This window comes from Phymastichus coffea, unplaced genomic scaffold, assembly GCF_024137745.1.
Source record: "Phymastichus coffea isolate CEN01 unplaced genomic scaffold, Cenicafe_Pcof_1.1 PCOF00033, whole genome shotgun sequence".
Classification (NCBI taxonomy): domain Eukaryota; kingdom Metazoa; phylum Arthropoda; class Insecta; order Hymenoptera; family Eulophidae; genus Phymastichus; species Phymastichus coffea.
This window is the reverse complement of record NW_026706844.1, coordinates 3,411,642-3,437,755: the sequence shown is the minus strand read 5'-3', so window position 1 is coordinate 3,437,755 and position 26,114 is coordinate 3,411,642. Positions and strand designations below refer to the sequence as shown.

The 26,114-nt window shown below is 37.3% G+C and overlaps 1 protein-coding gene across 1 annotated transcript; it reads right to left on the bottom strand.

Moving 5' to 3' along the window:
• Positions 1 to 18,808: 18,808 nt before the first annotated feature.
• Positions 18,809 to 22,016, bottom strand: LOC131663379 (uncharacterized). The gene is made up of 6 exons (XM_058933755.1): positions 21,949 to 22,016; positions 21,619 to 21,748; positions 21,376 to 21,492; positions 21,085 to 21,291; positions 20,900 to 21,010; positions 18,809 to 20,821 (listed from the first exon to the last, which is right to left on the bottom strand). Exons 2-6 carry the CDS (start codon positions 21,724 to 21,726, stop codon positions 19,277 to 19,279), a joined length of 2,088 nt encoding a protein of 695 aa, XP_058789738.1. The 5' UTR covers positions 21,727 to 21,748; positions 21,949 to 22,016; the 3' UTR covers positions 18,809 to 19,276.
• Between the last annotated feature and the right edge of the window lie 4,098 nt (positions 22,017 to 26,114).

Here is a 26,114-nt window from a genome sequence, read left to right as displayed (position 1 = left end):
TATATATATATATATATATATGTGTGTGTGCGTGAGTGTGTATATGTATACAGCTACAGCAGCATGTTGATAATATACTATGCGGCTTTTGCTTTGGCGTCGGAGCTATCGCAAATGATTTGCTTAGAGCCGCGCTACGACTAGTATAAGTAAAGAAAAGCCGCTTACGGCCCGGTAATATTCCATTGCATTATGCGCGTGTTGCCATTGAAAGGCAAAATTTCGACGAGAAATGAATGGTTAACGCGGTAAGATTCGCGTAGAATTGACGAGAGCAACGGTTGACGGCCGCTCGTTAGACACGACAAGCGATGCACGAATGCCGAAAGCAACAGAGACTCGCAAGCTTCCGGATGCAAGTAGCCGTTACCTTTTTACTACGCCGTCCGACGTAAACAGCTGCAGCGTCGTGGCGCGTGACTGCGATCGAGCGATTGAAAAACTTTCGGCGGAGGTATGGACTACCGGGGCGCGCATCGCGACATGTCAACGACAGCGATACCAGCGACGAGACGACCAAGTCGAAAATCAAGCGTGATCCGAAAATTGCAAGAAGTCCGCGGGCCAATTGCCGTCCAGGGCCACGGCGCGGAGTCCTTTCCCTCGTGAGCCCGCGCGAGGGTGCGTCTCGTTTATCGCTCGCGCCGCGATTTCACCGATAAACGAGGGCGACCGGTTCCCGCGATTCAGATCGCGCTCTCACGCTTTTCCAGCCCGCGAACGAGAAAAATTATTAATGAGCTGCGCGCGCGCGCGGCACATATGCGCCGTGACCCGGACGAAACGATCGTTCGCGCGCGCCGATACAAATGTTACTTTCGCGTGCGCTGTGACGTGCGCGTCGAAGGGGGAGTGGCGTACGCGATCGCCTGATAATATTTGTCGTGCGTTCGCTCTCTACGTGCCAATTGCGCCTATCAGTTGGCAGCCTTGGGCTATTCTCGGCTTCTGTTCGCCCCGTGCGGTTGCTTTCAGTTGCTAAATGGCAGTTTCATTTTACTCGATGGTTTGTAAACAATTAAATTATTCCGCGAATGTTTGAGCCTTCCTGTCGGAAAGTTTGGCCAGAAACTCGCCAATTTTTCCGAATTCAATTATTCAAAAGTCTCGAGTTTGGGTCGCTTCGTACGTCATTTACAATTGCCAAGCAATATAAATTATTGTTACCGACTTATTAAAATAATATATTAGTTAGCTTTAAATGTTGTTACACTTGTAGTAACATGAATTGTCCGAAAATATCGAATTTTTTACGAGTTTGTAAGCGCCAAATTGTTATCGCAGCTCCAATTCTCATCAATTAAACAAAATTTCAAAGTTCGTAAACGAAACATCATTCTATAGACGAAAGGATGATACCGTCAAAAGGGGAAAGGTTTAATCTTTATTTCCCTTCGACCATTTCGCATTCGGGGAACGCTCGATCGTCATCCTCTCGAATTCGAGTGAAAAACTATTTTCCGGACAATTTTTTTTTTCTTGTTGTCGGTCCAGCTGCAAGAAGGCGAGTTGTGTGCAGCCTTTTCAGCTCGAATGGCAGCGGCGTTTGGCAAATACGAGCGAAAAGCGAGCTATTCGCTAAATAAAAAGCACGCGCTAGAGAGCCCCGGAGGTCAACCTGATAACCATCGAACGCGTCGTCGTAGCATTTTTAGCCCGTTTGGTTCTGCCGTCCTCTTTGTGTGTGTCGCGCTTTGGTTTCACCAAATTTCCACGTTTTTTTTTGTTCCTCCTCGCCCCGTTTCTCTTTTTGCATGGATTCGAATGAAGAGCCTGCGAAAAAATGCTTTTGTCGAGAGAGTGAGAAAGAGAGGGACAGAAGAGAGGGTTAAATTTGAGTATGTGAAATTTGGAGATCGCTGCACTCACTGGTGAAAAGAATATCGACAATGCAAACTATTGTTGTTAGAAACCCAGCTTTCAGTGAAATCACTTGAGCTCTAGCTTTACTTTAAAAAGAAACAATTTTTTCGTTTCCTTTCTTTCTTAACAATTAATAAAAAATCTTAAGTAAAGTGAATTTTATTTCCGAGTAAAAGAAATCATTTTCAAATTATTCTTTCTTTACTAAATGAACTACGAATCGGACGATCGTCGTTAGCAATTCCATAGAATAATCATTTATAATACAAACATCGATGCAACCTTAAACGATGGTAAAAAAGGTTCCGGTCACTCGAATTAAAAACAGACCTCTTTCTTGCAAATAACACGTTACATGATATTACACAACAGCAGCAGCAGCCAAGCTAGCCAGCCAGCCAGCCTTTCATCGCTTAGGCGCGAGCGTACGAGAGATGACGTAATTGCATATACGCGCGCTGATCTGGAATTATAGGCACACGCGGCTACAAAGCAGAGTCATTACTCTTGCGGCGCACGCGTTGTTGCTCGGCCAGGTGATTCTTCGTCGTTGTCACGGGCACGCGAACGCCGCGACAAAAGAAACTGTGCGCGGCATTGTGCGCGTAGAAACAGTTGGACAGGGCAGAGCCAGCAGGGAGCTGCTGCAATTGCCGCTGGCCCGGGGCTTCAAGGGATGATCCATCTTGCGAGATGTACAAGCTAATGCATCAGAGTCACGGCGTATGAAGTGAGTACGAGACACCAGGTGCACGCGAGGCTCAATTACCTTTAGCCCCGACCGATTCTCGGCATCATGGCTCTCGCGCACGCGCCAACTATGCGCATGCCTTGGACATTAATATCCTCGTCGTCGAGGGCTTCGCCTCAGCTGTGCGAGAATTTCCGCGATCGCGCAAATTCGCGCACGCCTGGATTGGCAGACAGTCGCGGGGATTTACAACGCCCTATATCCCCTCTCGTTTGGACTCGACTGATATTTTCGATCGCTCGATCGCATTTTCTCACCGAATCAGTTTTTATTTCCAACTTGGAAGGAATGCAACACCTGATCGATCTACGTTCGAGCGATGAAGCTTATTTGTTTTTTAATGATCAAGGTTTAATAATTAAAAAGAAAGTAAATACAGAACAATTAAAATAATTTTTTTTCTGTCGATTCGATGAATATTAATTAAGGGAACCAGCCGGTATTAAATAGTGAATATTGATAGTTTTCTTTGTTGATATATAAAAATTGTCCTAATAAATGTATTGCCATGAAATCTTTTCCATCTTGAAGGACGCAGTAAGAGCTTTCATTTTCTTGCTCATGAATACCAAAATCTTATTTAGAGAAGTATTTAGTTGAAAAATTTGACTTTATCACGCCCTTCTGAACATGTCATTATTTTGGAAAGTCTCGTTGTCTTTGTTAGGATCTGTACCATAGAGTAAGTGAAGCTGATTTTCAAAAAAATAATTTTTTCATGCTTGTCAACTAGTTTTCCTAAAATTATGAATTGTTTATTTTTAATAAAATTCGAAAATTGGGCGAAAAACATAAGAAAAGAATTTGTTTGAAAATCGGCTTCATTTAATCCATAATGCAGGTCCTAACAAAAACAATGAGTTTTCTCAAAATGATTTCCGTTCAGTTCAACGCTTCAAAAGGAGCCGTAAAGTCAATTTTTTCAACAAGTAAGATGTTACGATTAAGGAATATTTCTAGAGCTTCTTAATAAGATTTTGAGACTTGCAAAACTCTTGATATTTTTATTAGGAGGACTTTTATATGCTAACAAAGGAAACGTTCAATTTTTACTATTAAACCGGCTGGTCCCCATAATACGAAATACTGGGCTCATGCAACATTTACCTGAAAAATATAGAATTATGTGATTGGCCGAAATGTAGCATCGATCAAAAATTAATTTACCACTAATCATAGTACAGCGAAACAAATGAAATCATATTATTCATAAGAAACTCGTTAAATTTGATAGCCGTATACATTGATTTTATCGGAGCTACGCATCTCGGAAGCCAAATAAGCCAGTGGCGGATATTATAAACAGCCTGATCGCATCCGCACCATGAATTGTTTATGAGCGGTATTATACCCGAGGAGCTCGCGATCACGAGTAATTTATTTATAAACCTCTTAATGACACCATCAACGCCAAAAAGGAAACATTCGCGAAAATTAAGCGAAATTCATGTGATCGCTTCGTTGCCCCCCCTCTCTCTCTCTGCTCCTGAGTCACAACTTTTCTCCTCCCCCAAATTGAATCATAAAATTCCGATTCCTGAATTCGAGGGGTCGATTAAGAGCCTTCCGCGAGGGAGTATAAATTACAAGTTCCCTTTGTTCATTCGCTCTCTCTTCCGCGACGTATCATTGCTTTTTGTGCGCCTCGCTCATTCGGATTTACGTAGACGGAAGATACATTAGATAGGGTAATTCTATCGATCGAACGCTGCAGAGATAGTGAAACGTTCTTGTTTCTTTTAAACAAAAAAAAAAAAACAAATATCGCACTTCCTCAGAAGAATCTCGCAGAAATCACAGCTCACAATTCAATGTAATATCAATTATTAAAAATTATATTATCTAGAATTACCGCTGTTCAGTCTGAATCTAAACTTGATATTATACCCACATGATTAAAGGAAACAATGAGTTCCCGCGTCTATTGCCGTTCTCATTTCATGTTGCTCCATCAACAACTCGTCAAGATCAGCGAATGAAAAATAAAAAAAAAAATATATATATATATATATATATATATATATATATATATATATATATATATACATATACATACGTGCGATGCATCCCGAGTCCAACTTTACGCGCAATTACCGCGACGTTTTCTGACCCGCCCGCGGGGTAATACAGCGACGCTCCGGGCGAGATTTAACATTGCAGAAAATGTCATTAAAGGGAAGCGCGTGCGCGGCACGAATCCTCTCTCTCTCTCGCTTTTTTCACCTGGCCGAGGAGAGAAGAGCCACGGGTAGCCTGAACTGAGTCCAACCTGAAACTTCTGTCACGACAGAAATTTCAACGGAGCTCCATTCCCACATGTTTACTGAGCCTAAATCTGCTCGAACCAAAATCGTAACACGTGCCCCTCGGAAATGCGACCACATTTTCATTTTTTTGTCAAACAAATTTTCAACTTCGTAAAATAATTATAGAATTAAGTTTGAATACCAAATAAAAACTTAATATATACGCAACATGCAGGTACACATTTAGACACACGAATACACACACGCACACGTGAAAGAAATTAAATTAAGATTTATAATTCAATAGCTTGAAAGCGATACCTTGATTACCGATATCAAATTGATCGGAGCTGATAGTATATTCCAAAACGGTGTTTGTATACAAACACACATGTGTGTTCTTGCTTAGATTAAGTCGGCCTTATCGGCAGAGCCTTTGTTTATGTTTTGCGAACCTCAGTAAGGTGTGCTTTTTATTCTCAATCACATTTCGATTCTTCTTGTCTGAGTGCAGACCTACTATCATTCTGGTGCAAAGTTAAAATGGAAGTCAATATATCAAAAAGGCATGCATGTTCTCACGAAGCGAATCGGCACAAAATTTGCTTACTGTGTTGTGGTAAAACTAGAACTATGTTCAAAATTGAAGGAAAATTGTTAACACTTCTAGAAAATTTGCTGAAACCTAATAAGTTTATTGATGATCGTTACCCTGCTGCTTTGTGTAGTGCGTGTAGAAGAAAAGTGTATTTTTCGAAGTCAAGTGAAAATTCAAGGTCGAACACAAAATTAAAACTGCCAAATTTATCCAAATTTAAAGGTGAAGAAAAAATTACAAGATCCAATGAAAAAGGAATATGTTTTTGTTACTTGTGTGAGCTAGCTAGAAATTCTAAATGCAAAAAAAGGAAACGAGCAAGTGAGTAGCGTTGCAAATTGAGTTCTGAATATTACGTACATTATTATTGTTATTGTAGCATTTGATAAAAACATATATAGACATTTGAAGTTAAACTTTTGAAGCAAAAAATCATTACGCCAAAAAGATTCCTCTGCAAATAAGTTTCTAGTAAATAAATATATGCTTTCAATATGTTCCAGGTAAAACGAAAAAAAATTCAGTCAGACGTTGTAATGATTGCTTCGTTGAAGTGCAAAAAGGTCATACTCATCGTTGCACTAAGTCTGATCAAGTTCATAACATTACAAATTATATCAAAAGTGGTTTGAATGAACAGCAAAAACAACAAGTAGTTTCTGGAATGCTTAAAAATGATATTCTGAAAAACAGTAATAGTTCCAAAAAGGATCCGGATGTGTGTCTCAAGCTTTCACAACCAAAAGGAGGACAGCCATTGCCAGTGACAGTGAAACCCAAAAATAAAAGTGACCCTCAAGTGATATCTACAAGCGATATGTGTACGATTCAGACCAAATACAATTTGAGTAGTAAAACTACGGCAGGAATAGCATCAGACCTTCGTGCAGCAACTCGAAAACGTAAAATAATTGAACCAGGATTAAAAAACTCATTAATAAACAATGCCCATAAGGTGGACAGTTTTTTTGATGTGAAAAGGATTAATTTTCACAATGTGCTAAAAAACGAAGAAACTATTAATAATCAACCTGTTGTTTACTGCAAAAATCTTGCTGCATTTATTTCATACGTTAATACTGAAAGAAATGCTACTAATCTGCATTATAAATTTGGGATCGATGGTGGTGGTGGTTTTCTTAAGGTTTGCTTATCAATTCAATGTAAAGACAAGTCTGATTCTGCTACTGTTAGGAAACGGCGGAAATTGGTAGATGGTATAGGTCAGGACAACTTCAAAGATTCTGGAGTAAAAAAAGTATTCATTATTTCGTTATCACCGTGCACGCAAGAGAATTATCAAAACGTGTCAGAATTATGGCAATTGTTAGGAATCAATCAATTTTCCAATACCCTGTCTACTGATTTGAAACTTGCTAATATTTTATTAGGAATAATGAGCCATTCTTCAACATACCCCTGTACTTGGTGTTACGTGAAGAAGGATCAATTAGAAAGGCGTGGCGAATTCCGTACAATTGGCAATTGTGAAAGTAATTATAGAAATTGGTACAATGCAGGATCGAAAAAAGAAAAGGCTAAACAATTTGGAAATTGTATTCATCCTCCTCTCTTTTCTGGAAAAAGTGATACAAAAATTTTGGATATTGTCACTCCCCCTGAATTGCACTTGATGATAGGAGTCGTAAATACTATTGTTGATAGTATGTCTAAAAAGTTTGAAGTTAAAACAAATGAATGGATTAAAAAGTGTGCTGTTCAACGAGAATTTTTGTATGGTGGTACTGGATTCAAAGGAAACTCGTGTAAAATCTTATTGGACAAGACTGATATTCTTCGAGCAATATGTAGCTTGAGTTGTCTAAAATATGTTGATGTATTAGAACGATTTAACAACGTTGTACAGAAATGCTTTGGAAACAAACTCCAGACAGGATATAAATCAAGCATCGATGAATTCAAAAAGAGCTATTTAAGCTTGGAAATACGTGTTACTCCAAAGGTTCACGCAGTTTTTTATCACGTAGAAGACTTTTGTGAACAGACGAAAATGGGGCTTGGCTTTTACTCTGAACAAGCCATGGAATCTGTGCACTTTGATTACTTAGCAACGTGGGCAAGATTCAAAGTATCATCTAACAATCCAGAGTACGAAAATCACTTACTAAAATCAGTTTGTGACTACAATAGCAAGCACGTTTAAACGCAGTAAAAAATTAACGAAACGCCAAAGAGAAATTACTGTAAGAATCGGCTGTTCATTTTTGGTTAAAATCGTGTAGAATAATTTTTTTGGTAGATAAATTATATTGTTTATTTATTGTTGTTTCAATTAATATACTAGCCACATTTTTTGTTTTAAAAATTGTATTATTTATTGAAATTTTTGTTAGAAATAAACAAAATTAAAAATAGTTCTACTCTTGTTTACTTACTGTTTGGTGTATATATATGTATGCTTAAGCGTCTCTGCATGCGCGTGCGTACGTGAGTGTGTGCATTATGTTTTTATTTGGTATTCAAACTTAATTATATAATTATTTTACGAAGTTGAAAATTTGTTTGACAAAAAAATGAAAATGTGGTCGCATTTCCGAGGGGCACGTGTTACGATTTTGGTTCGAGCAGATTTAGGCTCAGTAAACATGTGGGAATGGAGCTCCGTTGAAATTTCTGTCGTGACAGAAGTTTCAGGTTGGACTCAGTTCAGGCTACCCGTGAGAGTCGTTCGGCAAAAAAGTCAGGGGCTGCACGACGGAGACGACAGGGAGGATAGGATTTTACTGGACGGGCTTGATAATAACTTGGCGCGGTTTTACGCTGCACCATGAAAATATTGCTCGAACGCTCGTGACATTAGTCCGACACCTGTGGGCGTTATCATTGGACTGTGATTGAGGCAATAACATTTTTGCTGCGATGCGCCAGGTGGAATAATATCATTTTCAAAGCGACGTTTTCTTTTTTTTTTTCATAAACTGCGTCGGACAAGCCAGCCACATGAAAGCGGATCTAGCGCGAGCTGATGTTACGAGAAGAGAACCGGTTACAGTATATCTTAAATTAGTTTAAACGGAAAAAAAACTGTCAACGCTTTCGTCCATCAGACGTATGGAAATTAAATGGGATATTTGCAAATTATGGCAAATAAAATGCCGACTGAAGTCAATCACTGACAATAATAAATTGGAAAATGTCGATTATCGGAAATGGAAGTGAGATCACGTTTCTAGGTAATGACGAAGAAAAAATCTACCGACAGAGCAAAATCCAATCATATCAAATGTCAATGATTTGCACAAATCACTGGGCATTACACAACGCGCAGACACGAACAAAATGAATATTCCGCTCAGCTACAGAAGATGATACGCACACACAGGCCATCCTGTCTTTTTAACTCATTTTCAATGCACTATCTTTTTAACTCATCCAAGGCTGCGCTACGGCGCGAACGCTGCAGTTGCCGCTCGAAATGGCCAGGAGGGCGTATCGCGTCGTAGAGTCCTGTTTCTCTACTCGGGGCAGGTGCAGTTTGGCGTGAAATCGCCAAGTAAACTATTACCTTCGTTATGACGACGACGACGACGAAACGCTAAGAGGCCGGAAATGAGGCTAACAACGTCCACAGCAGCGGGCGGTCGTCAGGAAAATAAGCGGCGACTACATTTTTTAATGGGGTACGAGACTGATTAATGAGCAATCGCAAATTACCGAACCAGCGATCTGCTAAAGCCTATCAATGGGTCGACAGAAAAAAACGAAGGCGAGACGTGAATGGTGCGATTCTTAAGCTTCCGTTGGCGCTGAAGAACTTTTACAAGTACGTTTTGACTTATAATGGAGGTTGCTCGTTGTTCCGGAATGAGGATTGACTCGAATTGACTTGTGTTACGTGATTAATGGAGTAACATTGTCGCCTTGCTGACAATTCATTCGACTGGGTCTTTACCTTGATTAAGTACTTGCGCATGTGTCGACACGATCTACTCGAACTCCTTGCAGTTAAAGCGCTATAAAAACTTTGCCTTGTGTTGTTGGCTTTTTGTGTTGCTTTATTTTCTTCGTAGATGTGATTATTTTATCAGCTTTGAATTTTCAATGTGAAAGTAACTTTTATAGTTTATCGTTCGCGGCTGATAAAAAACTATTTGATTCTTTACGTCGTCTACAAGTTGATCACGAAGATTTTAATACAATTACTTTATGCAGATCTTAATCATATGTAAATGTGATTTAATATAAACTAAATAATTTGTTCATCATTTGAAGATCATTCTAATAACTTCTTCCTAGATACGGAAGCTTTGTTTTGGAAAAAATTCTATTTGCGTGAACAACTTAAATTTTTATCAAACTCTTGCAAATCGATGTGGATACGGTAGAATAAATAAAATAAATAAAAATACTCATATACAACGCCTCAAACTTCAACTTATTGTAAACCATAGTTGCTATTACAATTTTTACAATTTTGCTTATTTAAATTTTAACGTTCATAAAATACTCTTAAACTCGAAAGAGAAAAATAAATTAGGTTAGTTTTGATTTCTAAACTCGAAGCTTATTCAAAATGTTTTTTCAGCGGCCAGAAAGAATTTTTGGTCTCGGTACTTCAATGAAACGTCGGTTTTTTCGTTGATATCGCAATAAAATTGGGCCACAAAAAAAAACATTAAATTTTTTATTTCCAGGCGCATAGTCTTCACCCCAATGAAATACTGAATATTTAAAGAAAATATTCAAATCCTGTCGTAAACATTAATGTTAGTAAAAGAATCTGCCTTCATAAATACTAGTGTCGTCAAGCGCGTTTCGTGCGCTCATCTCTCGTTTGTATTAATATTAAATTTCATGCTTGAATCAATCGAAACTATTATAAAATACAGCGCATACATAAATTAGTTCTATATTAATTAAAAAAGTTTATATTCACATTTATAAACTTAATTTAAAAAATTTTTTGGAATACATTACAGAACCGATTCGATTTATGTTTTTCTTAATCTTAAATCTTAAATGATGATGTTTTTTGAAGCTAAATTTTGTAACAGAGATATTTAATAAATTTATATGTCCTAAGAACAAATGTAATTTAATAGAATTCAAATTGTTTTATCATATTATTTAAAGGTAGGCCGTTGAATATGGATATTATTTTTTTTTTATTGCTTACTTATTTTATTCGCTTTATTCGCTTAATTAATGAATATGAAATTAATGTAAAATGACTCGATATATTTATTATCACAAATTGCTGACATATGTTGTTTGTGATTTTCAATAAATAAAATAAATGAAATAAATAAATAAAAAAAATAACTAAAAAAGGATTTTTTTCAATTTATAAATGAACCATTATTATGTTGTTTGGTATAAATTTTTGTATTATTTGTATGTTTCAATTATTGTAACCATATTTAATTGTTTTGTTAATAAAGATCCGACGAGGTTGATAATTGTCTAACGAAACGTACGTCATCGAGAAATAATGGTGTTTAGAATTGGTTTTTTGACTTTGGGTTGGATCTCGAAATTGGATTTATTTACTTATGTACATATATACATACATACGGACAAATGATAGCAACCCACGTGATTACTTTTCAGCCTATCAGATCACGAATAAACTTTCTTCACTATCTAGGCCATCACTTTTTTATAAATAGAAATAGGAAATTGGAAATAGGAATTTTTCCTTCTATACGAAATTCATCGTTAGCACTATTAAGTGTAGTAAACTCTAGATCGAAAACATACTTTTCGACACTCTGTGCGCAAAGTGTTTTCCGCACATTCGGCAGAAAATGTGCGTTGAAAATCGCACTTTCCACTTGTAATGTATTATTAATTAGCAGTCATCGTAAACGTTCACTGTCCTTAAAAACAAAATCTTCATCTCGGCACCATTATTCGGGTTCTTGGGAATTTCGGCCACGTAACACAAATATCCACCAACGTGCTCGAGTATCGGGTAGGCGTTCTTCAGTTTGCTCGACGTGAATATCGGCGTAACGACGCTTCTTGACTCTCCGCCACTCGTCGCCCTTCAAATTGAACAGAGTGTTGTCAACATCGGATACTTCACTGTCGACAAACTGAATTCAATCGACGAAATGATCAAAATTTTTTACGAGCACACTGCCGATCAGATCTAGGTCATGAAATTTAAAATACTCGAATACTCAGCTTCATTATTGTAAAAATGTATATCTCGTACATCAGCTAATAGATTGTTTAATGATATATAATTTTTCTTATTACATGTAATATACTATCACCGAAGCAAAAGTACACTTTTGACTTAATAAAAACCAGCATTGAATGATTAGTTCTGACTTTTCCCCAAGTCATCAATTTTCGAGAGTACTTTCGTTATCACATAGACGAGTTGCTGTTTTAGCATAAAATTCAATGAAGACAAGGTAGGTAGACCGCCAGTTAGTTTAAAAGGGATATTGCCGCCGATGGGGGTAACGGGTTTTACTCAAGTGCATTTGATATATTTTGAACTGCTCTGAGTGCGCATTTCAATGGTGACTTGCTAAAATCAACAGATAATTAGTTATTAGCAATTTAATTGCTTGAAATGGCCATAATTCATTTAATTTAATATTATGATAACACACTAATATTTTAAGCACGGTTGTGATTTCCTCACCTCATAACGAATGCATGAAGTTTTTTAGATCTGAAAATTGTTGAATAGAACTTGAAATCTTGTAATTTTTATTAAAACATTCTTTCGACCACCCCAGATCGCCCTGCATATAGATGCCAGTTTGTTGTTTGAATCTCAATATCTCGAGTTCTATAGTATGGTATACTCCGAAATTCTCTGAAAAGATTAATAAATTTTTTATGGGCATTTAACAATTTCACTTGTTCATAACAAATTACCCGTGCATTTCTAGACAAGTCACCATCGAAATTCGTGCTCAATCTGTCAAAATGTATAAAAATCGTTTGGGTGGCTAATCATGAAATCATACGATTATTTCTTATGAATTATTTAATTATCTAGGCATGTTTATAAAAAGTGCAATATCTTAAGTTCAACTTGAGATTTTCAGAACTTTTGAGAACGTACATTTTACTCATAAAATAACGAACACAACGCTGCTTTCAGAATATCGCTGTGATTTTTAATACATTTCTATAACTGTTCGAACACTTGAATTGTTAATAATAAATAATTGTATTACTTCGTGACGTATTACAAATATGATTTTTATGTATTATTACATGATAAATACCAATTTGGATGGTCGCTTATCCAGTAATGCACGGATAAATTGTTAGAAATAAATTAAATATTTATATGACCATAAAACATTTATTAATCATCACAGAGAATTTCTGAAATATGCCATACATTTGCTATATAATAACGAATGCAGTGACTCTTTTAGAATTAAAAAATGTAGAATAGAGCTTGAGATTTGAGATTAAAACAATAACACAGCATAGGTAGCGTGGACGCGAATGAGGCGATCAACGAAACCTTTATAAAAAAATGCAATATCTCAAATTCTATTCAATTTTTTTTGAATCTGAAAAAGTCCATGGATTCGGTATGATATGAGAAATAAATTGGTGAGTTGATTAATGAACTAATTATAGCTATTTATACAATTGAATCATTAATTACATAGGATGCACTTATGTGGAACTCCTTACCTCTATCCTCCTTGGCCCCTAGACTATGTATGGAACCGCTAAGCTCAAGCGCTCGTAAATTTTGATCAAAAATAAATTTTTTAACATGTAAAACGTTAGTTTAAAGTATAGAAGATGTAAAATTAAATGGCATCTGTATAATTTCTTCAAACGAAATATTAGCATGGCTTAGATGACAGACCCTTTTGTAAAGAAAATTCACTTGTTTGAACATAAAATAGTACTCGTAAAATAGATATAGAATTTTCACTACTTGATAGTATAGATATTATGACGCAGCACTGTAGTACCATTACACCGCGTATAAATTTAAGATTATAAGTAATCAATAGTGACGGCAAGCAAACGGGGAACTCTTTTATGAATATTGTTATGAAGATTTCGTTCATGTACATACATAGATAATTATTTATTTTTGACCGTTATTACCAGAACGTTTACAAAAAAAATCAACTGTTATTTACAGAACGTCCCGAATTGTGCCAAGTGCTTTTGATTCCTTAATAATTAAAGGCATCCAATAAGTTTGCAATATAATACTACATGACCCCGATGGGTCTATAGTATTATATCGGATGGAAAAAAACTGGCTCCGACTCAGCCTACCCTTCTTCAAGATATGATATTGTCATTAACCCTTCCAGGATTTATTGGAGGGTTATTGGAACATTAATAACGTTTGTACGGAAGTGTTTCTAGCAGATTATTTCCGGGATGCTGTAGAGTGCCATCCCGGAAAAACTGCTAAAATTAGTTACATGCATAATTATAAATATATATAAGGTTCATAGAATGGACTGGAGTATTTCTATAAACTCCAATAGTATCGATGACAAAAGTTCAATAAAGCGTCAAATGACAAGATACAAAATCGAATGATCAGAAAGAAAAAACGTAAACGATCAACGATTCGTACTCACAAACGCTCGACGGAATCGGACGCAATAGGAATAAGGGTAGCAGGTGCGTCAGAGCATATTCACGGAGCAATAGAAAGCGTGTAGTTAGGACGGGAAGGAAGGCAAGGACTTGAAAAAGGATACGCGTGCAGGGCGTAATATTTCGCGCTGAAAAGGTGCAAATGCAGCAGAGCGTTGGCGGCAAATGGTTCGCTATCGCCGCCGCGTACAGAGCCAGCCGTCGGCCGTACGTCGCCCGGCTAATGCGACGTATTGCGCGAGCGCGCCTCCGCGCGTCCGACCGACCGGTGCACACGCGTCAGTCGCATTGTCGCGAAATGATACGTCGACCGCGAAACGAGAGCGGTCGAGAGACAGGGGGACGACGACGCTGCCGCTGCGCTGCTACTTCTGCCTCGGGCCTCCGACCGTAATGCAAGCACGGCTTACTTAAGGAAATTAACTGCGTGCCTTCCAGCGCGGACGCACGCCGCGCTACGTTGACAGCAGACCGCTGGTGCCTGATCACTCGCTTTGCTTCGTTTGGTCTTTCGAAATGCCGGTGAACGGCTCGGCAGCTGCTCGGGAACGGCTGTAACAAGTGCGCGCATCTCCGATATTACATTTATACGTGATTTGCCAACGCAAGTCGTTTACAATGCGATAAAGCTTCCGCCGAGTAGTGTGATGTGTACGGGGCCTATCCGAAGCTTTGCAAATCCGATGCGCGCACGCCAAAGCACTACCGAATGGCGTTCAAAAGGTTATACAGACCATTTTCTCTGCAGCCGACAAAAGCCCATTTAGCTGATTCCTCGTTATACGGTTGTGCGCCTGTACCGGGGTGTGTACGCGTACGTGTGCTTGTGTACGATCGATTCGACGCTATACACGGCAACGGGAGAATTATCACCGCTAATACTCTTATTTTCGATGGACGGCGTGGATACAGTTCACGACACTGAAAGATCCGGAACTAAAATCTGATTTCCGCAATTTGTAGCTTTTCCGGCCAAAAGTAATACGACAATGTATTATAATTTGCTTCGATGAACATCCGATCGAGTGTTTATTTTATGCTCGTGGGATTACTGTATGCTGTACTTTGCTCCGCGTGCTCATTAACATTTTGACTGTTTACTAATGGAGATCTATTGAATAAACTAAATTCATTTAGTCCGTTGACGAATACACAATGCTTCGATTTGTGGCTCTTTCCACCTACGCATACATTGCTCAGTAGATTTGAGTTGACGGCAATGTTGTCGTTTCTATGAAACATACTTTATAGGTAAAAAATGGGCTTTCATTGTGAAAAATCTACCGATTGCATTGTCCATTTCCTACAATCTATTTTCATTCAAAATGTTCTGAATGTCTTCAAAGCAACGCAACCAAAAATTATTACGTAGTAAAAGCTTTGAGATACACAATTAATTTGAAATATTATTTACTATAAATAATCTGATACATAAATTATAAGATTTATATTAATATATAGAAATACTTATAAATATCACAATATTTATTGTACCTACACTGTATAGAAACACGAACAGCAGTTAGACTTTACAAAAAAATATTCGACCATAACCATTTCAACAAATCGTTGTAAACAAATACTGTAAAAATCTCACCTTTCACAATAGGTGCGATGATACATAAGACGACGGCAAGTTCCACGATGAGGCTCATCTTGAAGGAGTTTAGCATCATTTTCAGACTCCTTGTCTGCTTTATCATGTTCGCACTCGAGTTTATCAACTCTTAAAACACACAACGTAGCACATCTAACGATCTCTTGAATTACTTTTTGACCTTTCTACGACTTTCAAATCACTTGAGAATTTTAAAGTCCGGGCAAATAAACTCAATAAGTATCTCAGAGGCTAAACAAAAACATAAAATATTAATTGGTTAACTTTTTTATACGCACAAATCTTCGGTAAGTTTGAAATGACGCTCTTACGAACAATATAAAAACGACAGACTCGCAGTTCAAAAAATATATGCTAACAACAAAAATATATGTTATAAGTTCATGGATCAGATAAAAAAACAGCTCACTAGGTCATGAACAGAAAAAAAAAACAACTCAGCAATCGTCGTGCACTATATACGTCAAAAAAAATCACGAGTGGAATTTACGCTTCGAGGTTAGGTGCGTTAGCAGCAGCCTCTCGGCCAGTTTGTTTTGCTCGTGAACTTCGCGCGAGGAAGAAAAGTCCGCGCTATATAAGAATAATACGAGAGCTTGAAGGGAAGGAACAGGAGAATTTTGTCGCACTAGCCGCGATTTGCGGACCGACGACTCCGATACGTTTTTTGGGGGTAAAAATACGGCCTAGCGCGTATCAGCAGCAGCAGCAGCAGCAGCAGCAGCAGCAACACACACGTTACGCAGGACCACAAGTAGCAGCAACAGCAGCAGCAGCAGCAGCAGCAGTAGCAGTAGCAGTAGCAGTAGACGGCGATCGATCAGCGCGCCGCGCGCCAACAGACAGATGCATTTCACGTGTTGACAACACCTATATAGCCAGCTGCTAGTCTCTGCACACGCCAAGGGCCCTCTGGCACACTGCGAAATGATCTTCCGTACAATCCCGCGAGCGAATCGATTCGTTGTCGGGCCGAGCACTGCCTGCGGATAATAAAGACGTCGCGCATCTACAGATTCAACGACGACGGCGGCGGCTATCTGCATTCATCACTGCTGCTCCCATGAATGGCATATTAGACGTCGGAGGGAGGCATGCCTCAGTCGCGACTGCTCGTGACAGCGGCTCCGCGCTATACATATGTAACATATACAATTGCCGATAACCCGACGTGATGTCTACGCACTTCATCACCTTGACAGATCCTCGTCGACGATGCACACGCGCGTTCCGAAATACCTCGCGGGCGTGTTTACGCGGTCGCACGACGACGATGGCGAGCGGCTTTCTCACGGCCTCGCGGCGGCTGCTGACTCGTTTGTGTGTGCGTGTGCCGCTGACGCACGGGGTCGGCGGCAGCAGCAGTAGCGGCGGCGGCACCGGCGGCGGCGGCGACGGCGGCAGCAGCGGAGGGGTCACCGGCACCCGCGAGCGCGAGTGCGCACCACCGACGCGAGCAAAAAACACCCAGCGCACGGAGGAGAGGCAGTCGCATCGAGAGGAGGGCGCGCTTGGACCATACTAGGTCATGGCTTTGCGTTTGGAATTTGCTATAGGGATTCGAGGGCAATTGAACGTAGCTAAGTTTATGCGGCGTGCTGGTTAGAGGGTGCCTGCGAAAATGGACAGCTGCGAGTCGTCGAATATCGATGACTTTTAGACAAACGTTCCAGCAGTCGTCTTCGGTTTAAACAATCGCGTGAAAAAGACGAAAAGAATACTACAGCCCCCCCTCCCCCAACCACCACACACACATATAAAAATACCATTTCGCTTTGCAAGTGCAGCTAGCATCCACCCCTTTCGCGGCGTGCCGAGCTTGAAGATCCTTCACCCCGCAAAGTTCGGCGGAGAGGCACGAGCTGGGCCGAAGAGCGACGAGCATAGGGGAACGGCCGGGTACGCCAGCAGGGGCAACATCCCGTGGACCACGCGCGCGCCAACCTCTCCCGGCGTGGATATCTCCCACCCTCGCGCAATTTCCGAGATCCGGGCTTTAATTTTAAAGATGTGGGATGCAGATAGGAGCTCTCATTTTTTCTTTCACTTGGTACATGATTTTCTCCGTTTCGGAAATAAATTTTATCGGTCTGTATTCTGTCTCATCACGTATTCATACGAGATATGCCATTCTTGAACCTCCTATTAATTTCAATTAAATTAGACAATAGTGAATGTACCCAAAAGAAAAAACGCTCCCGATTCGATCATTCAGGGTTGCGGTGGTAAACCAAGACAAATATGACGAGGGTCTATTCTAGTTCACCCCTACATTGCTAGGTTCAGGTGACCTACAAATGCAGGACTAAAGTGACCGCTTTTATAAGATGACCACCTATCTATATTAACCGTGCTTACACACGCTATTTGATAGTGGAATGTCTCGTACTGTTCTGTTTCAAGGTGGTTTTAACTTATACACATTAATTTCTATTTAAGATAATTGAATTTTGTTAAAAAGGATCTGTAAGAATGCTGTAAATATTGATAATCTATTATGTTATAGAAGTATTTGATTTTACATTTGATTTTCCAAAATTATGCAAAAGATTGGGTAACTACTGTCATTATATATATATATATATATATATATATATATATATATATATATATAATATAGACACAACGTGAATAAAGTAGATGATAAAAGATGAGAAAGATGACAATCACGATCAGGCTCAAGGAGAGGACAATTATTTTTAGTAAACTGAATGATGAATCTAATTCAAAAGTAAAAAATTAAATCAAATATTATTTTATCAAATGTTTTTCATCCCATTATGCTCTTAAGCAATCCAAATGTACTAAGAAGTAATAATAAAAAATAAGTTTACGTAACCGATAGAATATATAAAATGGAAAATGTCTCACAATCAGATGAGCCTACTAATATTAGGATAAGATCGTTGGATTCGATATAAAAGTCTTGATCTATTACTCCTATAATTGCAAATGAAATTTTGCTTTCTTTTAAATACAATCATATTTTTCAAATTCTTAAATAATATAGAAGTACATTTTTATAATTTAGCATTATGCTTTTGATTGCTCTCGTATAAATACTGAGCATGATGAACAAGTAATGAAAAATAAGTAATCTCTTTTTGTTCTGTTCTACAACGTGTAAGTTATGATCAATAGAACGATCCATCATTGTTATCAATGGAAATTTTATTCATTGTATAGCTAGAATATTCTCATTTAATTATATGATTATTAAACACAAAATTTTAATCAAATAAGGAATTATATTTTGTAGCTATGAAATATATAACAGAATTATTCACATTTTTACTAAATTGTATTATAATTAGAATAATACTATTTTTCCATTGAAGATGCGAAATTACACACACACACACACACAATATAGGGATTATGTAGTAGTATTTTATTACACTTTAAACTTTCACCCACTCAAAACTAAATAACGTACTGAGTGCTCTCATATCGAAATACCAATTGATTTGTTTGCATAATATTATAATATATTATACTAAATTTGTTAGTGAATGAAACGTTACAACTGTAACGAAGAGAGTCAATAATTACTAGCAGATGCATTTACGAGATACATCATTCTACAATCCGTCTGTTGTATTTGCATCAACTGGTTCTAGTTAAACTGATTTTTCTGTGACCTCTGATGAAGATTCTGTTTGTTCTTCTGCAGTTTCAGTACATTCAGTACTATCCTCGGTCGTTGATTCTCCACTTACATCTTCGGTTGGCTGTTCATTACTTCCGCTTAGGGTAGTGTGTTCTCCGCTTGAGCCCTGAGTTGTCTGTTCGCCACTTCCACCTTGGGTAGTTTGTTCTCCGCTTGAGTCCTCAGTAGTCAGTTCGCCACTTCCTCCTTGAGTAGTTTGTTCTTCACTTCCGCCTTGGGTAGTTTGTTCTCCGCTTGAGTCCTCAGTAGTCAGTTCGCCACTTCCTCCTTGAGTAGTTTGTTCTTCACTTCCGCCTTGGGTAGTTTGTTCGCCGCTTGAGCTTTCAGTAGTCTGTTCGCCACTTCCGCCTTGGGTAGTTTGTTCACCACTTCCACCTTGGGTAGTTTGTTCGCCGCTTGAGCTTTCAGTAGTCTGTTCGCCACTTCCGCCTTGGGTAGATTGTTCTCCACTTCCGCCTTGGGTAGTTTGTTCACCACTTCCGCCTTGGGTAGTTTGTTCTCCACTTGAAGCCTCAGTAGTCTGTTCTCCACTTCCGCCTTGAGTAGTTTGTTCACCACTACCGCCTTGCGTAGAATGTTCTCCGCTTGAGTCCTCAGTAGTCAGTTCGCCACTTCCTCCTTGAGTAGTTTCTTCGCCACTACCGCCTTGGGTAGTTTGTTCTCCACTTCCACCTTGGGTAGTATGTTCTCCACTTCCACCTTGGGTAGTTTGTTCGCCGCTTGAGCTTTCAGTAGTCTGTTCGCCACTTCCGCCTTGGGTAGTTTGTTCACCACTTCCGCCTTGGGTAGTTTGTTCACCACTTCCGCCTTGGGTAGTTTGTTCACCACTTCCGCCTTGGGTAGTTTGTTCACCACTTCCTCCTTGAGTAGTTTGTTCTCCACTTCCACCTTGGGTAGTTTGTTCGCCGCTTGAGCTTTCAGTAGTCTGTTCGCCACTTCCGCCTTGGGTAGTTTGTTCTCCACTTGAAGCCTCAGTAGTCTGTTCTCCACTTCCGCCTTGAGTAGTTTGTTCGCCACTACCGCCTTGCGTAGTATGTTCTCCGCTTGAGTCCTCAGTAGTCAATTCGCCACTTCCTCCTTGAGTAGTTTGTTCACCACTTCCGCCTTGGGTAGTTTGTTCACCACTTCCGCCTTGGGTAGTTTGTTCACCACTTCCGCCTTGGGTAGTTTGTTCACCACTTCCTCCTTGAGTAGTTTGTTCTCCACTTCCACCTTGGGTCGTTTGTTCGCCGCTTGAGCTTTCAGTAGTCTGTTCTCCACTTCCGCCTTGGGTAGTTTGTTCACCACTTCCGCCTGGAGTAGTTACTTTTGTAGTGGTGGTAGTAGGTGGCTCCACTGTAGTAGTGCTAGTAGGAGGCGCCACTGTAGTGGTGCTAGTAGTAGGCGCCACTGTAGTGGTGCTAGTAGGAGGCGCCACTGTGGTTTTTGGTCTGGTGCATCTTTGTGCCCACGGATTACAAATATATCCGTCACAACAATCTTCCGTTTTTGTACACTATTAATTATAGAAAAGTATATTATAAGTCAGATTATAATGAATTTAGATTCATTTATCATAAATGTTAAAGCTTACAAGTGCACCAGGCGGTATACAATTTGGTCCAGGTGGGAATTTTCTTTTAGTGCAACGCTTTGCCCATTTGTTACAGATGAAAGGCTTACAACACTGGTTGTCATCTGAACACTACAAAATTAATAATATTACTTTTATAGCTACAATAAATTTTGTATTTTATGTCATAGATTATTTATTCTTACTCTCATTCCAGGCCAACGACATTCCTCATGTGATGGTACTGTTGAAGTTCCCGAAGTAGAACCTGAACTTTCAGAAGATTCTTCGCTACTTTTACTTCCTTCGGTTGTTGGTACAGTTTCTGTGGTGGTGGTGGTTCGTGGTTTCGTACAACGTCTAGCCCACTTGTTACAAATGAGCGACTCGCAACAATCGCTATCTTTGCTGCACTGTATTGTAAAAATTAAATTCAAAATAGAAATCATTTGAATTTTATCGAATACTATAAGTTCAACTTCAATATTATTACTTACGAGAGCACCTGCAGGGATGCAAGTTTGTCCAGGTGGTAAATTATTTGGTCGTTTAGTACAACGAAGTGCCCATGGATTACAGATAAATGGATCACAGCAATCATTGTCATTTGAACACTATAACAATCAAGTTCATATTTTCTCGTAGGATATGTTAATTTTTTTACATTTACCATTCACATAGATTATTAAGTAAGAAAGTAAAATTCATCGATAAGTAAAGATTCTTTTTCTATTACTTACAATGAAACCAGGTGGGCGACATGATTTTTCTACTGAGTACCACCAATGTGCTGAAGAGAATGTTGCTCCAAAAGTTACGAGGCAAAACAATATCAATACCTTCGACATTGCTATGTCTAGGTTGAAGTTTCTAAAAAGAAATCACAAAAATTTTAATATGTCACCAGTCGATTAATTTTAGCACATCCTATTTTTCTATCTTCTATTATTGTAAAGACACACTTTAAATAAACGAATTTACTATTAAAGACGACCACACGCGAAGATACTTAAAGATAAAATAAACGATATTAATCTTCCAACAACACAACGAAATCGATCACTACAAACCTCTCAACAAATACGTACTTATAAAAAAAAATTTTTAATCCTCTCTTCGCTTGATTAGTATTGATTACTTCCCGTTCGTACTACGTCTGGTGCGATTGGACTCGGTTTCAGCTTTATATGCCAAGAAAGCCTGGCCGTATTATCGATAATCGTCATGATCTAATACGTAACAAGAATTGATAAGAGATGTGACAGATAGAAAGAAAAATATATAGAAAACTAGATGAGCAAAGATCTAGTTACGCCGTGTAGAAATAATTTATTTGAAGATCGATAATTTATTGCATTAAATTCAACAATTTTTAGTGTCATGCTAGTTGACATTGGTTCAAAAAATTGTTATAATAGATATAAAGATATTTAAGACTCTTTTTTATTTTTCACTGATAGCATTGAGGTAAATAATCATCAACTAAGTCGCAGGGGATCAAACGGAATCAGATGATTGCATTTCGAGTTAATCGATAACGCCGTAATGAACACTCATTAACAAAGATAATAATTCATGCGCTTCATAGATTAGATGTATTTATTACATAATTTATAATTTAATATTGAAATGAACTAATTTTTTTCCTAAAACTTTTTTTTTAAATGTTATATGATGAATTTCTCAACTGTTCACAACTGATGTTCTCAACTGTTACGAAATCGTTGAGAAAAAAATTATGAATATTGAAACATTCAAATTCAAGATTATTTCAAAACATTATAACACTTCTATCACGTATGAACTTATATATATAAGAACGCAGCAACAGAGAAATTTTGAGTCGAAAAACCTTCTACGTACTTTATTTATTGAGATAAAATCATGTATCTTAATATTATCAATTTCCATCAATAATAACTTTTCTAAAACATGTTTAGTAGCACACATACATCAATGTAGATACGTGATATTAAATATCATACTTGATTAAGATCTATTGAAAATTATGTGATGTAAATTTATCTATAAATATATTTAAAAATCTTGATAAAAACTTATTCCGTGCATTTATTTTAATGCCAAGAGGTAAATAATTTGTAGCTCGAGATGACCGTTATACTTGTTTACTTGGAAAATTCTAATTGTATCTCTGACTCATACTTTCATGAAGTTTCCGAGAGTACGTAATATTTTTATCAGCAAAAATGTAGATGACAATACATTAATTCAGAAAATACTTGTGCTGAATGTTTTTACATCATTTACATTGTTTTTCAAATTTTATTGTTACCGTTGAATAAATCTCATTTTTTAATAAAAATTTTTCCATTATTTTCGTTTTTTATTTATTGTGTAGTGTAGTTTACATATTGCGAACTGACGTCATGTCAATTAAACTATTAATATGTAAAAATATCAAATATTAAATAAGAAAAGTAAGATATATATTTTTCATTCTAAATCCTTCTAAATACTTAAGAATGCTAAATATTTTAACACTTTATTTAGCGTTAAAATATCTTCATCTCTTGGAAGCATTTCTAGTTAAATATATATAATAATAGATGATGGAGAAATCATTTTTTAGATATAGTAAAAATCATCATCAAGGTCACCATCGTCATTTAACATCAGTCATAAAGTATTAATCAGTATTTATATTCATATATTTAACAATCATCATATTAAATGTTAATCTTTGACACAAGCAATAAAGATATTGTAACAAAATATAATATATATTAAAGACCTCACGTCACGGAAATTTTGAATGAAACAAGATATATAATTTCTCTTTTACAGCTTTCATGTAACGATTGCTTATAATAATGGTAGCTGCAGATAACTGCATATTGATTGAAATATAATCATTTTTCATCACAAATTAATTTAATTATAATTAGGTTTTGAACGTAATAAAAAGTGATAGGTATAGCTCATCAAAATTTACATAGAGAGGAAGAAATTAAAAAATAGTAATTATCTCATTAGAAAAAATTTAAATATCTATACTAAATCTCGAAAATAATTGAATAATACTGTCAACATGTTTTTGATCATTTAGTTAGGTAGCTTATCAGCCGAGATCATAATAGATAAATAAGTGCATGAATAATATGACATTTTCCATGCTTCCTTATCTAAATAAAAGCTATTGCCCCTCGTTATTCAGCGAAGCCTGATAAGTAATTTGTTCCAATGAACGGAACACTCTATAATCCATGACGAAATTATTACAAACGTTTCAAATACGTTGTTCATTTCAATTGAACACAAATGGAAGATCATTTGTGTTTGATGGAAATGAATTGTAAAATAAAATTGAAATAAGAATTTTATTTTCCAATCAAGTATTTCATTGCAATCTCTTATTTTTCCAGACTTTACATGATCAATCGCTAAAGAATGTTCCGTGATTTAATCGACGTTACAATTTTGATACGTATAATCAATAACCTTCAAAAACCAATAATCAATTCAACAAAATTAGAACGACGTGAAACATATCAAAATATTAAATCCATGGACACGCAAATCTAGTAATCCAGAAATACATATTAATTTTCTTTTTCCTATAAAATGGCACTTTCAATTTTTTATGATATTTGAAATTGTTATGAATTCTTATTTTAATAATTATAATACGATGGTTATAATATTACTATGGTGATACTAATAAAGGACAACTATGGTTTTTTATAGACATGTTTATTTATGCTTTAAGAATTAATTTTTAATAAACTAAATTTTAATTGTTTTTATTGTTACGTATCTCTCCCAAGTATTATAAATTGTTAAAGATTTCCAAAAACTTTTCTATTGTATGCCTTGGTGTGACTATATGATGTAATCTAAATAGTAATAATCTTGACCCTTGTATGCAATAAATAGTATAGTAATTATTTCTTTAATACAAGTGTCAGTATCTAATGTTATCTGTTAATTTTTTTATATAATAATAATGTGTTGCAACGTAAGATACATGTGACAATACTGAAAATTAATTACCATGGAGTAGTCACTTATATTTTTCATATTAACAATCATGTTTTAAATTAGAGGGCTAATAAATATATATGTATAATTCTCACTTTGAAATAGTGTTTGCAATTTAAATATTAAAATGAATGTAAGTACGCAGACGATATTGGGTCACTGCGTGCTTTATGCAAAGAATTAAATAGAATTTAATGAAAGCTTATTGAGAATTTTAAACTAAAAAAGTGAATGAAAAGTTGCAATTTGCCATCATTATAAGCTTCAATAACAAGTGGAGGGATGCAGTACATAACAATATGCTTAGAATGAAAAATAAGTAATTTAAATAACAGAAAATCAAATGACAATGTTCGTTCGTAGAAAATTAATAAAAGAATGCTAGGTAATGAATTGAACTGTACAATGTAACATTTACAAGTATAAAATCGCAAACAACGAATGGCCATTCAATGAAAGATTTGCTCGCTTACCAGGTCAACGGTCACACTTCAAGTTAGAAAGAGAGAGGGGATTGTCTCTGAGAATAACGCGAACGTAGCTTCAACGGGTACAGCCCTCGCTATCGTTCGCACCGATGTCGATTCGCACGTTATATACTCAATCCAGAGGAAGTAGAGTCTCCTCTGCTAAGGTAGCAGGTGATCCTGTCCTTAGCCCTTTGAATGCAAGGAAACACAAGTTACGTTTCACAGCAAGTCCCAATGCAAAGTTCTAACCGCGAGAACTATTGAAAGTTCTTTCGCTCGAATGCAAACAACTGGGAAGGTGTGAGAGCGACACAACTAACAACACCAGAGCCTAGTCAAAAGAACGCACAGTACTTCAGGATTTTCCGAAAGGAAAATATTGGTCTCTCGACTTTCCACGAATAGAGCGCACGCGAAAACTCAGCCTACACCTAAGACCCACGGTAAAGGCCCGATCGACCATTCGAGAAAGCGGCGCATTGTAGCATCTGTGCAGATCCCTCGGCTACCTACCACAGGATGGTCACCGTTCTTATTTATGACTATTGCGAATTCCCCAGACGTACCCAAACGCGAAAATAAAGAGATTAATGAACGCATTTTTACATGATCGTTTGAGCATTAACAAATTTCGGTAAACGACACTTTCTCTTTTTTTATTTTTTTTAAGAAACAAAGGGCAATAATTTATTTACAAATTTATGCGCTGTGCTGCTTAGAGGGTGCCTGCGAAAATGGGATGCTGCGAGTCGTCGAATATCGATTAC